The sequence below is a fragment of the Leopardus geoffroyi genome, chromosome C1 (genome assembly GCF_018350155.1).
Source record: "Leopardus geoffroyi isolate Oge1 chromosome C1, O.geoffroyi_Oge1_pat1.0, whole genome shotgun sequence".
NCBI classification, from domain to species: domain Eukaryota; kingdom Metazoa; phylum Chordata; class Mammalia; order Carnivora; family Felidae; genus Leopardus; species Leopardus geoffroyi.
In genome coordinates this window covers 44626473-44640213 of record NC_059328.1, presented here as the reverse complement: position 1 = coordinate 44640213, position 13741 = coordinate 44626473, and the positions used below count along the sequence as shown (strand labels likewise).

General features: G+C 40.1%; 1 protein-coding gene across 3 annotated transcripts in view; it reads left to right on the top strand.

Annotated features, from left to right (window-relative positions):
• The window catches only part of USP24 (ubiquitin specific peptidase 24), a 141259-nt gene that overhangs the window by 56502 nt on the left and 71016 nt on the right, over window positions 1–13741 (top strand). For all 3 annotated transcript variants that reach the window (XM_045477530.1, XM_045477531.1, XM_045477532.1), the window contains exons 17-24: window positions 3868–3975; window positions 4656–4805; window positions 5428–5559; window positions 6640–6751; window positions 7875–7951; window positions 9186–9326; window positions 9545–9598; window positions 10606–10721. In XM_045477530.1, the coding sequence (XP_045333486.1) occupies window positions 3868–3975; window positions 4656–4805; window positions 5428–5559; window positions 6640–6751; window positions 7875–7951; window positions 9186–9326; window positions 9545–9598; window positions 10606–10721 (890 nt within the window). The remainder of the gene's footprint in view (window positions 1–3867; window positions 3976–4655; window positions 4806–5427; window positions 5560–6639; window positions 6752–7874; window positions 7952–9185; window positions 9327–9544; window positions 9599–10605; window positions 10722–13741) is intronic.

Genomic DNA, 13741 nt, shown 5'->3' with positions numbered 1-13741 from the left:
TGGCTCAGCATGACTTCGCTCTTCTAGTCGTAGCATCGGTGCCTCTTTGTTGCCCCTCTTTGCGGTCACTTCATTCATGCCTGTTGTTTCATAACAAAGCTCAAGTCACGTGGCGATTTTTGGAGTCATTTTGTGAGACTTGAAAGGAGTGCCCTTCCGTTTTTATTTCTCACTGCTCCCAGTTAAAGAAATTCTGATGTACCATGATTTCATTCCAAATAATACCTTGCGTTTACATAGCACTTTTCAATGGACTGAGTGCTCTCGCAGATTCGCTCTGAAAGTACACATGGCTGAGGGGGGCAGCGGGAAGATCAGAGCCCCCTGGATCTGGCTCCAGGCAGGGGGGTGAGTTATATCCTGCCACTAAAGGTGTTTTTCTATGCTATGCCCTTTCCTGCCAGGCAGCAAGGTGGGCTGACTGGGGATTATGTCTCCCTGCCAGGCTACACAGAAACTAAGCAAAGGGTAAGACAAGATCACCCACCTCTTACTCCCCTCCCACCCTCAGCTACCTCTGTTCCCCCAACTGATTCCCCTTCCCTCTGCTTTTGACACTTTTAAAATTCCCGGATTCCACTGTTGTGTTTGGAAATTCCGACCCTTATTTCTTAACTTTATTTCTGTAGATTCTGCCAGGATACCTACCCTTGGCTCCCTTGGTCCTCTTTCCTTTGCTTCCTTTATACCTTCCACTGTTTACCCCCAACCCTCTCCCTCTTATTTCACTCCTTTTTTCCCTTCAATTAAAAATTTAAATGTACGCAACCAAAAAAAAAAAAAAAAAAAAAATCACTAAGCCAAAAAAGTCGTTTTTACTCAAGTAGCAGTATTTGGGTATTCCCTAAGTCATTCTCTTCAGCACCACCCCTGCCCCCCAGCACAGTGCCTGGCAGCTTCTAGGTGGATGCCCGCCCCTTCCTCTTATTCCGCCCCTTCACCCTGTGAGGACACTAAAATCGTTACTTACCCAGAGTGGAGTGGCCTCTACTTGCCAAAGCACGTAATTCAAAGCAAAAGTAGCAAGATGTCCTCAGTACAGCCTCACAGTGATGTGGTTAGCACAGGAGGAAATACTTTTTTAAAAACGTCCTCCCATGCAAAAATGTGTGCTTTGAATCTAGGGTAAATGGCTAGGTCTGGGAAAAGAAGACAGATGAGAAAGGGGGGATGTTCAGCTTTGAGAAGAGAATTCAAGAAAGAATTTGAAAGTGTTCTTCAGAGACTTAGATTGTGATAGAGAAGTTTGATCCCACCGACTTTTTATGTCTCCCAAGAAGTCGCGGGAGGCCTGTTTTAATATGAGAGAGCAGTGAACTTTCCGTGAGAAGTCTGTGGTAGAATGCACTGTCTCCTCATCACGGGAAGCACTAGGAGACTAGTCGTTAAACCAGAGTGACTGAGGATTTAGGCATAGGTTTGCAGGCTGTACCAATTGACCTTGAAGGCTTCATCTGATATTGAGGTCTAATTTGGACATACCGTTACCGCCTACTTATGAAATCTCAGCTCCATTACCAGGCATTATCAAACGTGCTCATTTTAATTGTTCACTGTAGTCTCTTGCCCTTTTGGTAAGCGGAGAAAAATAATTTAAATTTTTCTTGTAACTGAGCAACATCGTGTCGTGGATATGATGGAATAAATGACATCTTTCCTGTTTGCTAAACTTTAGAAAGGCCATATCAGAAATACTTTTTAAATTCCAATTTTATTTGATTTCCTGAATTTTATTGGATGGTGAGCTACTTTCAAAGGATGATTTTCTATGTTAAATAAAAATATTCTAACCATAATTAACTGAAATCGTCCTAATACTGCTTTTTAATATATCTGATTATTTGCTAGAGGGTTCATATTTATATTCTCATGTTTATAATCCTTTTGGTAGGTATGAGTTTGGACTTAAGCCTTAGGGTTTTAATCTTTGTCATTTTGCAACTCTTCTATTTTAGCACAAATACGTAGGTAGTCTTGCAAACAGTTGGCCTTTAATATATACCTTATTTCTCTGATTCTAAGATGCCAGTGACTGCAACCTGCATCACAGATTTAGTAAGTTGCAGAGAAGGAAAAAAGAAGCTACATTTTAGTTTTACCATTCTTTAGTTTAAAGTCACACTCAAGAGTTTGCATCTAAGCCTCTTTTTGACCAGTCTGTACGGCTTCACTGGCACAGTGCTTTTCATTATCTGGTAGTGACTTTGACCTCCGTAAGAATGACTGTATCCTTCCGAGGCATGTTAAAGACTATGGAGTTTTGTGTCCTTGTCCTTTTTTGTAAAACTCAAGCTGCTTTTTTCCTTAACTGAGTCAAGTTGTGTATACTACAAGATAAACAGCTTCTCTTGAATTTTGGGTGCAACCTTTGGACAGAGACATTTAGTGGTGGGTGACACGGCCCTTCACAGGGTATGAGTCTGTCACACCAGATTCTCCTGGCTTTGAGACTGAGACCACTGGCAGGATTCTTTGCTTTTGAGTTGACAGACACGACAGGCGAATCCTGTGACATCGTAGTGTCATCTCTTTGACAGTTTAAGTAACAAATTTGTGATCTAAATTCAAGTTAAGAAGCCATCCTTGTTCGGTGCTACATATATGAGGTCGCAGCTAAAATGACGGGTAGACAAACAAGTAGATACCTTTCATATACAGCTAAGGGTGCATGTACGCAGGTAAGGATAGCCGTGTCAAAACTTCCTCCCCCCCTAGTGGCTGCTAAGTTACTTTTGACAAAATTGTAAAAAGTGTCAATTTCAGAAATGTTGAAATTTCTAAAACCTGTATCTTAGAATCCAGGAAATACGGTATTTGCGATTAAGGTTGGCTGATCTCCAAGAAGACCAGTCTTGTTTTGGGCAATAGCTCGCTCTCGTTTACATATTCAGTAGTATGCTGTTTTTCTGCCAAAGACAGAAAGTAGGTTTTTTCAGAAGTATTTTCTGCCCCATAAAGGTCTTCATGTTACTGAAAGACGTGAAGAAGCAAGAAGGCTTTAAAAACGAAAGCAAAATTCAGCCTTGAAAATAAAGGCTAAGGACCTAAAACTTATTGTACTCAGTTTTTTAGACACTTAATCGATAATTTGATTAATAGTGTGAAACTGACAGCCTTCCAAATTTTACAGATCTCTTAATTTGAAAGTTGTTCTATATTAGAGAGCAGTTCTGTTTTTAAAGATTATTTCATGAACATCGGACTTTTCAGATACGTACTACGAAGATCTGGATTGTCCTGTGCCAGTTTCAGAAATAACATTTGAAAGTGTTTCTGAAAAATACAAAGTACAAATGTAAAGTGGCTGTGATAATTAATAAAAATTGAATTCTCTCTTGCAAAATTGTTTTAACTAGGAGATATAAGCAGGTCATGAGTATTTTCTTGAATATATAGACCACTATCAGTGTCTTGATCATATCATTGGTATCTTAATCATATAACTGTAGAAACTCATATTTCTATACCATTTTCCTCACCAGCCAGTCCAGTATTATCCAAGTTAAACTTTGCCCGTCAGTTCATTTGATCATGTCAACATGTCCTAGCAGCCTGTGCTACTTAATCTGTCCTCTGAAATTGCTAATCCCTTGTCGTCTGTTTTTTGCTGATGTACCCTGTACATTTACTGTCACTTCACATCCACTCCTGTTTGCAGTTCTTGGCCTTAGGAAATTGCATGCAGAATAAGAAGTTGAAGACTGACTTACGAGTGCATGGAGATGAGCTGTAAATGAGCAGTGTGGACAGAAAAATAATAGAATGTATAGCATCAAACCTAATCGACTTGGGAAATTTTTATAGCTAATAAATTTTGCCTGCCATTCATTTCTAGATGTAACTAATGTAACTTCTTTTTAACTCTAGTCGTCTCAGCTTAATAATCCCCAGTTTGTATGGGTGGTGCCAGCCTTGCGTCAGCTCCACGAGATCACCCGCTCGTTTATAAAACAGACCTATCAAAAGCAAGACAAGGTAAGAGAGCAGCTATATTTGATCAGCGTACAATTCTACCTACTTACACAACTTCTCTAATAACAAAACGTAGATAAAATTGCTGAGTTGCAAAGTCACTATTTTACATCTTTATGATTATTAAAACAGCTCATTTATATTCTTTAATACTCTTGAGTTCAAACATCATTCTGCTCTCATTTCTACAAGAGCTCTTCTTTTGCAACATCCTTGATTCATTTCCTTTTTATTTCCTTAATTGATTGACATGATTATGCCAGTTTTTAAAAGGCTGAATGGTATTTCAGAACTGTGTTCGAAAAGATTTAAAGACATTTGATCTCAGGAAGATGAGATTGTTTAAAGGACCCAGAGCTTCTTCAGCGTACGAGACTTGGGAGGAAAGACCTGAAAAGTACGCAAGAAGCGAAAAGATTCTTTTCTGAAATCCGTCTTTTAAAAAAAAAAAGAGAGAATGTCTCTAGAAACAAAACATGAGCAGAGAAGTTTATGAGTTCCCTAGTAAGTGCACATACTAGATGATTTTGTTTGCTTTCGTGTAGGGAATGAATCCTCAGTGAAGCAATCCTTAGATTTGCAGTCCCTCACGAGGGCTACGTGCTGAAGCGGAAGCTTCTGCTAAACTCACAAAATGACTGCAGATTCTCATGCCATTTTTCTTTTTGTTGTTTTTTGCCAAGAGCATCATTCAAGACTTGAAGAAAAATTTTGAAATCGTGAAGTTGGTGACCGGAAGTTTGATAGCTTGTCATCGACTTGCAGCCGCTGTGGCTGGACCCGGAGGCTTGACTGGTTCCACGCTGGTGGATGGCCGATACACTTACCGGGAGGTATCCGGAGCTGTGCTTTCGTGGCGTGCTTTACGGCATCCGTTTGGCTATTTGCGCGAGAACTATAAACGTGATACTGGTAGGGTGTCGCTCTAAAGAGGTGGCATGAGGTTTCTTGGTAGCGATGGAGCAGTTTTATGTTTTGACTATAACCATTTTACAATAACAGTTTAGGAAGTTGTTATTTGTGGGCGAATCATTCAGCAAATCACCTTAGAACTGCATACGATAAAGTGATAAAGATTACCATGTTTCCTCTGCCTTTCATATGAAACGATAATGGTCTATGCTGTGGAGAATTGCTTTCGTTTTTCAAATCAGTTGATTAGTAATATTGTTTTTAAAAATTAGAAAAAAAACTTAACCAGTGTTTGCGGTATTTCAGTTTGAGGTTACGGAGGTGATATTTTACTGCCATCCAACTTGACTAGAAGTTGTAACAGACTTGAAGTAGTTTCCACTGTATCATGCTGTTAACAGATGTCTCGCCTTTATTTTACCCTAAATTATATGTGCAAGCGTTCGGTAGAATTCTTGTTTTAATTTTTAAAAAGTTTGTTTTAATTTTGCTTTTGCGCAGGAATGCCTGGAGTTGACTAATTAGCATTACTTCTTTTTGCAGTATTTAGAGGCCCATCTAAAATTTCTAGCCTTTTTCTTGCAAGAAGCCACTCTGTATCTGGGTTGGAATCGTGCCAAGGAAATCTGGGAGTGTCTTGTGACTGGCCAGGATGTTTGTGAATTGGATCGAGAGGTAAGAAGGTGGTACTGTGGCTAAAATAAGGCAGAAGTGGGGCTTCTATAGTTTACCTTTTTTATGGGTCTCACATCGTCGATTCTAAATGCTTCTCAAGGGGCGCCTGGGTGGCTCTGTCGGTTGAGCGGTCGGCTTCGGCTCAGGTCATGATCTCGCGGTCCGTGAGTTCGAGCCCCGCGTCGGGCTCTGTGCTGACCGCTCAGAGCCTGCAGCCTGTTTCCGATTCTGTGTCTCCCTCTCTCTGACCCTCCCCTGCTCATGCTCTGTCTCTCTCTGTCTCAAAAATAAATAAACATAAAAAAAATTTTTTAAATGCTTCTCAATTTGCTAAGCACACATTTATGCTAATCGGCCAGGAGCTGTAAGTGCTGAAAAAATACATTATATGATACATATCTATGACATAAACGTGTGAGTTCGGTAATTTTTATACCATTCTGGACAAAACCAAATTGAGCCGAAAGAGCACAGCTGAAGAATTCTCGGTATGTCTTATAATTTTTCTCCCTCCCATGGAACTAATTTCAAGTTACCAACCAAGAACTTTGAGTTCCTGCAATGATGTTGTACGGCAGAAACACAAACACAAACTTCTTTGTTGTATTCTAAACACAAAGAAGAATAGATGCCCAGACAGATTTTTTTCCGACTATAATTAAACAGCTGAAAATAGGTTAAGCCAGGAGCAGAACACCTGACTTGGCATATTCTAACGATGAATTGTGTGCTCATCTCCGTTTGCAGAGTTGTAACTACTTCCTGGGATCGTTGAAAGGACTGAATAAATGCCCGTGCCCAGCACAGCGGCTGGCACACAACAAGGCTTATGAATAAACGTTAGTGGGCAAGCCCAAGTCTAACCTTCCTTGAACAGTAGGAGTGTATATTTTCATTATCTGAGGAAAAGGCTGCTAGGAACTGCTTTATTTGGCTCTGGCGTTCCAGGCGTTTCCGTTGTCCCTGGTAATACAAATTTTTGAAGCATTGAACGTAGCCTATCTTCTGTCTCCCACTTTGGAATAAGTATTTGCCTAAAATGAATTTTAGTTATAGGGTAATGTTTTTCTTAATCCACAGATGTGTTTTGAATGGTTTACAAAAGGCCAACATGATCTCGAGAGTGACGTTCAGCAGCAGCTTTTCAAGGAGAAAATTCTTAAATTGGAGTCATATGAAATCACCATGAATGGTAGGAAGAAAATTTCAAGTCTTTTTTTCTCAGTTCTTTAAGAAATGTGATTCTTTCCTTTCCCTGTAAGCCCACTTCTCAGAAGCAACTAAGCAGTCTGGATTATCCTTCTGGACTTTTCTTTATGCGTATAAAGACATATCTGTGTATACCTGTGTTTATATACACAGATTAATTCCTTTTTATGTGAATAGTATCTCGTGATTCACTTTAAATTATATGGCCTTACCATTTCAGTTGTCAAATGGTAACACATATCAGTATCATTCTATTTTATGGCTGAATAATATTTCATTGTATGAATATACCACATTTTGTTTATCCATTCATCAGTGATGGATACTGAAGTGTTAATCACTTTTGGCTATTACTAATAACACCGCTGTAAGCATTCATGTACAAGTTTTTGTGTGGACGTTAGTTTTCATTTCTCTTGGGTATATACCTAGGAGTGGAATTGAATCATATAATTAACATTTTGAAGAACTGTCAGACTATTTTGCAAAGTGGCTGCACCGTTTTATAATCCTACCAGCAGCATCTGAGGGTTTCAGTTCCGTCACATCTTCACCAATCCTCGTTATTGTCTGTCGTCTTTATTCTAGCCGTCCTGGTGTGTGTGAAGTGTTATCTCGTGGTTTGGTCTGCATTTCCCTGATGACTAAGGATATTGAGCATCTCTTCATGTGTTTATTGACTGTTTGTATATATTCTTTGGAGAAATGTCTGTTCGGACCTTTTGCCCATCATGAATTGGGCTGTTGGTCTTTTTATTGTTGAGTTGTGAGACTTCTTTATATATTCTGCCTAGTGGCGCCTCATCCGATAGACACTCTGCATATATTTTGTCCCATTCAGTGGGTGGTCTTTTCACTCTCTTATAGTCCTTTGAAGCACAAGAGCTCCTAATTTTGATGAGGTTCAATTTACCTACTTTTTATTTTGCTGCTCGTGCTTTTGGTACCATATCTAACAAACCGTTGCCTAATCGGAGGTCTTGAAGATTTATGTCTGTTGTGTCCCAAGAGTTTTACAGTTTTGGCTCTTGATATACTTTGAGTCTCTTCCTTGGTATCTGTGTTACTTAGAGCGCATGAATTTATCTGACCTTCTGTAATTTCAGGGTTTAACTTATTTAAGACTTTTTTTGAAAATGTGAATCTTTGTGATCATCGATTGAAACGACAAGGAGCTCAGTTGGTAAGTACCTTCTTCCAAAATCTGGATAATTTGGATAGTCTAGTAAAACATGGCAAAAAAGGTGTTCTAATTGAGAGAAAACACGACCTTTTTTAAAGAATGGGCATCGCCTCAACTGCGCCTTTTGCTTAGGTGACAGAGCTTCTCTTAGAGCGTAACGGAGGCTCCCTTTCTGGCACAGTGACACCTCGCTAACTGCCCGGGAGAACAAAGTTGACTTCTCATCTCTCCGTGCTTCTTGCTGACCCAGGGCAGCCAGCAGCCTCCTGTGGCTAGGTGAATGCAGGACGGGGATAGTTTTATTGAAGCTTCCAGCTCCTCAGATCCAGTAATGGATGTGTTGCTAAAAAATAACAACATCTTGGGGCGCCTGGGTGGCTCAGTCGGTTGAGCGTCCGACTTCGGCTCAGGTCATGATCTCACGGTCTGTGAGTTCGAGCCCCGCATCGGGCTCTGTGCTGACAGCTCGGGGCCTGGAGCCCGCTTCAGATTCTGTGTCTCCCTCTCTCTCTGCTCCTCCCCTGCTCACACTCTGTCTCTCTCTCAAAAAATAAATAAAAGATTAAAAAAAAATAATAACATCTTTCATTCTGAAGATGAATCTTCGGTTCATCACAGCGACAGGGATTTGGGGAGGAAACTTTAGGAACAGACAGTGAAGCAGGAGAATGTGAGGATCTGTCGAATGTATGCAACTTATGTTTATATTTACATGTGAACCTTAAAAAAAGAAAGGCAGTAAATAATGGTCTTTTTTAAGACCTGACTCTTTTGATTCAAGGCCTGGCTTCGTGGATGGTATGAATTTTTACAAGATCTTGTAAGCTTGGATCCTGCCGTTTGAACTGAGCTTTGGGAAGACCCGATTGAGCCTCAAGGATTATTAACCACTTCTAGCCTGGCTCTGTTTCCTTTTGAGGACAAGCTCCTGAAGCTGGTGCTCCTTCACTCCTGTGCTATTTTCTGTAACCTGCTTGGGTAGATTTCCAGCTTGGGTTTAGGAACATCTGGAGAAAACTCTCCATATCTCCCCTGGTTGCCATGGACATAGCCCAGTGTTTCTGTGGTTAGTTGTTTTTGATTTAAAATACAGTACAGTAGTGCTCTCATATGTAGCTTGGCTTTCGCAGCCTTAATGCATATTGAACTGAAAGGTGTGGACTTAATGATATAACAGAAAATAATTGTAATTTTGTGACCTTGGTGTGCTGTATGATTTTTTTCTTTTGAACAGTATGTAGAAAAGCTGGAATTGATAGGAATGGATTTCATTTGGAAAATAGCCATGGAATCACCTGATGAAGAAATTGCTAATGAAGCTATTCAGTTAATCATAAACTATAGTTACATTAATCTAAATCCCAGATTGAAGAAGGTGGGTATCAAAGGACAGAAGGTACTTACACACAAAACAGAAAATTATATATATATATATATATATATATATATTTTTTTTTTTTTTTTTTTTTTTTGATGAGTTCTGACCTTTGGCATGCCTGAAAATTGGCTTTTTTATTTTGATGTTTTCTCATTAATAATGATTGCAATTAAATGTCGGACTAATTTTAATTTCCATGTACCTCTTACTTTTAGGATTCCGTATCGTTACATAAGAAATTTATTGCTGATTGTTACACGAGATTAGAAGTGAGTGGCAAATTTTATTTAACATGTTTTTGAAATAAATGTTTTGACATTTTTCCTTTTATAATTTTCTGTTTGAGATCATGTGTCATGTTGATATTTGTGGCTGGATTCTGTCGAAGAATTTGTCGGCCGTATTGTATTGTCACAGAACAGACATTTGCCTGGATTCCCCCAGTACAGAAATATCCTCCGTAGGGAAGCTTTGCTTCTCTTTCCACCACGTCTCCTCCCCACTCCACCCGCCCCCCCTTTTGGGGTATGGGAACTGTCTTCAGAAAACGGGCCTACTCGACATTCCACATTTCTAGTAGATTCTTCTCCCCTTTTTCCTTTTCTGCCCAGGGATTTTATGCAAGAACTTGTTTTTCCCACCCTTGCCCATGTTTCAGCTGCGATTATATCTTAGATGCTATTAAAGGCCATAGTAGGTGGTATTGGTTGCCTTTGTCCATTAGAAGCCTGCTGTGTGATACTATCTCACATACATTTCCAGTGCCTTGGCTCCAGCATGATGGTTAAAGCGTTAAACAGTCATTTCTGTTCTTAAGGTTGTGTTTAAGTTTTTTACCTATTCCAGAAACGTAATGCTACTGCCCCCAAAGGTCAAGAAGTTAAACCTCGTGATGACGAATACGTGCTTGAATCTGTGCAGGATTTTCATAGTTCTTCACCCAAATCTGTGACTTCACCCAAATCTGTCATCATAAAAAGCCATTTAAAGTATTCAAGTACCTTAATTAAATGAGGTACCGTTTAAGTATTAACATATGTAGAACAGTAGTTCTCAGCCAGGGGTTATTTTGCCTCCCGGAGAGCATTTGGCAATGTCTGGAGACCTTTCTGGTAGCAGTAGGTGGGTAGTGACTAGAAATCAGAGATGTGGCTAAACATCCTGCAAAGCCCAGGACAGCCCTCTAACAACAAAAAGCGTCCATCCAGCCCAAGATAGCAATCGGCCCGAGGTTTGAGAAACCCTGATAATAGAATGATGGTTTCATGTTTCACAGGCGGCCAGCTCAGCACTTGGTGGCCCCACTCTGACGCATGCAGTGACCAGAGCAACAAAAATGCTTACGGCAACTGCTATGCCAACCGTAGCAACATCCGTTCAGTCTCCATATAGGTAAGTGTGCAGAAATTACAGCACGTACTCACACAATGCGTAAATACACATGTACCTGTTTGGAAAAATAACTGGCTTCTTTTTTGGTTGATTTTCCTCATTCTGTATCATAGTTTTTGCAGAGAGTCGTATCCTGAGAAATTGTGTATTCCCGTCATACGTCCCAGATCTGCATTTTTTTTCTGAAGATCCGTAGGTCATTGTCACCAGAACCAAGTAGTGGTCTGCCCCGACCCTGTGCCTACTGGACAGCTTTTGTTGTTTTGTTACTTTTTTTAAAAATTTGAATTCTTTCACTTTGTGTAAATAGGAGTAAGCTACTCTTTACAACAGACTAAAGATACACTCGTTGTGTGAAGAGTAATTTTTCAAGTTTGAAATATGTGCTTACTGAGACATAACCTGTCTCCTGGTGCCCAAATCCAGGGCACTTAACAGCACGCGCGCAAAATGAGACGGAGGGTAATGATTAATTAAAATTGTGCATTATAATAACATCATAGTTAAAATATTATTTCCTTAAAATTAGTTTTCAAAATAACTTTTAACAAGAACTTAACCCCCAGATATGTGTGTTCAAACTTTGAGCTGAAGTCTCCTGTTAGATTGCCCTGTTTAGTGTTTTCAAATATTATCAGTGAAACCCGAGTTCAGTATTTGCTATAGTTCTTTGATACAGTGAGGAACATAGGTGAGTATTCAGAAACATTAGACTGAAGCATAGCTCAGATGCTCCTGTGAGGTTTTCTGAGCCTTCTATTCTTAGTAAGCAGCCCCCAATCACTGATGCCCAGGAAACCTTGGCAGGTGTTCAAAACGAGGCCTGCTCTGCTGCCCTCTAAGTGATGGGTGCACGTATTGTCTCTCTCTGCTCGGAATGACTTTATGTATGTACCTATGTTATTTATTTTTATTTACAGTTCTTGTTTTTAAAGGCTCCCTTTAGAATAGGAATCAAAGCAATAGCCTTGCTCACATTCGTCATCTTTTTTTAAATGAGTACTGTGTAGTGATACTAATATTAGAGAGGCTCCAAAAAAATGCAACCCTCTTGGACTTTTTTTTTTTAAATGCCAGAAAGCAGGGCGCCTTGCTGGCTCATTCAGTAGAGCATGCAACTCTTGACCTCGGGGTTATGAGTTCAAGCCCCATGTTATATATAGGGATTACTTCAAGATAAAATCTTACCAAAAAACCCCAGTTAAAATGGCGGAAAGTGATTATAGATTCAACTCATGACCTTTGCGTTCCCACATTGTTGGAAGTGTATCTTAAATAGACTCTCATTAAGAATGCATGTTAAAAGTAGGGGTACCTGTGGGGCTCAGTCGGTTAAGTGTTCAACTCTTGGTTTCAGCTCAGTTCATGATCTCATGGTTCGTGGGTTCGAGCCCTGCGTCAGGCTCTGTGCTGGCAGTGCGGAGCCTGCTTGGGATTCTCTCTCCTTCTCTCTCTGCTACTCCCCTGCTCACTCACTCACTCACTCTCTCAAAATAAATAAACTTTTAAAAAATGCATATTAAGAGTCTTTAGTTACATGTTTGTAAGATGTGGTCCATCTTTATGACCTAGGTCCTTAATGATTCATTTATCTGACAAACCAGAATAGAAATCCAATTTTGAACTATTGGATTGGGATTTCCAAACTGCAACATCTTTAAATAAGTGCGTTATTTTTCTCTCTTTTTACTGTTTTTTATTCTGAATCATTTCATTTCATATTTGACTGACTACAGAGCACAGCCACAGGATAGTTCTTAACTGTTCTTATTATAAACTCCAAACACTGTTCATAGGAGCGTATAATTTCAAAGTTGCATTTGAACCACGACATTATAGTTTATTTCACTGGTTTTGAGAGAACTTCTCAGTGACCATAGTTCCACCTTTGGTGGCAGACGAGGGAGAGTTATTCTCTCATCTCTACAGTGGTCTGCAATGTTGTCTGAGATTTAATTCATTATTGAGGCACAATTAAGATAGTTCACTCAATAATTCACTTATTATAGGGGCACCTGGGTGGCTCAGTCGGTTGAGCGTCCGACTTCAGCTCAGGTCATGATCTCATGGTTCATGAGTTTGAGCCCCGCGTCGGGCTCTGTGCTGACAGCTCAGAGCCTGGACCTGCTTTAGATTCTGTGTCTCCTTCTCTCTCTGCCCCTCCCCTGCTCACGCTTTGTCTCACTCTGTTTCTCAAAAATAAGTAAATGTTAAAAAAAAAAAACTTTTATTTATTTATTTTTTTTTTTTTTTTAATTTTTTTTTTCAACGTTTTATTTATTTTTGGGACAGAGAGAGACAGAGCATGAATGGGGGAGGGGCATAGAGAGAGGGAGACACAGAATCGGAAACAGGCTCCAGGCTCTGAGCCATCAGCCCAGAGCCTGACGCGGGGCTCGAACTCACGGACCGCGAGATCGCGACCTGGCTGAAGTCGGACGCTTAACCGACTGCGCCACCCAGGCGCCCCAAAAAAACTTTTATTTTTAAATAATTCTCTTACTATAGCATTTAGATATTCCTAAAGCTTCCCCACCTGAATATCAAATTCTAGTTCTTGCCCATAGCCTGAAAGAATTTAGAACTCTGTTAAATATATTTAACAGTACTATTACAGCGTATTTAACAAACTCTTTTTAATTTTTTTTTTTAACGTTTTATTTATTTTTGAGACAGAGAGAGACAGAGCATGAACGGGGGAGGGGCAGAGAGAGAGGGAGACACAGAATCGGAAGCAGGCTCCAGGCTCTGAGCCTGATGCGGGGCTCGAACTCACAGACCGCGAGATCGTGACCCGAGCCGAAGTCGGACGCTCAACCGACTGAGCCACCCAGGCGCCCCAACAAACTCTTTTTAAAGTAGAATTTTCAGTACTGCTAATCAGCCAACCAGACCAATTGTTAGAAAGTGTTAGTACCTCTTTTCAGATTTAGAAAGATGCCTGTTTGAAATGCCTAGACTTTCTTTTCTGGGAGAGCACATGTTTAAATTAAGGACATTTGGATTTCCATCTCTTGATG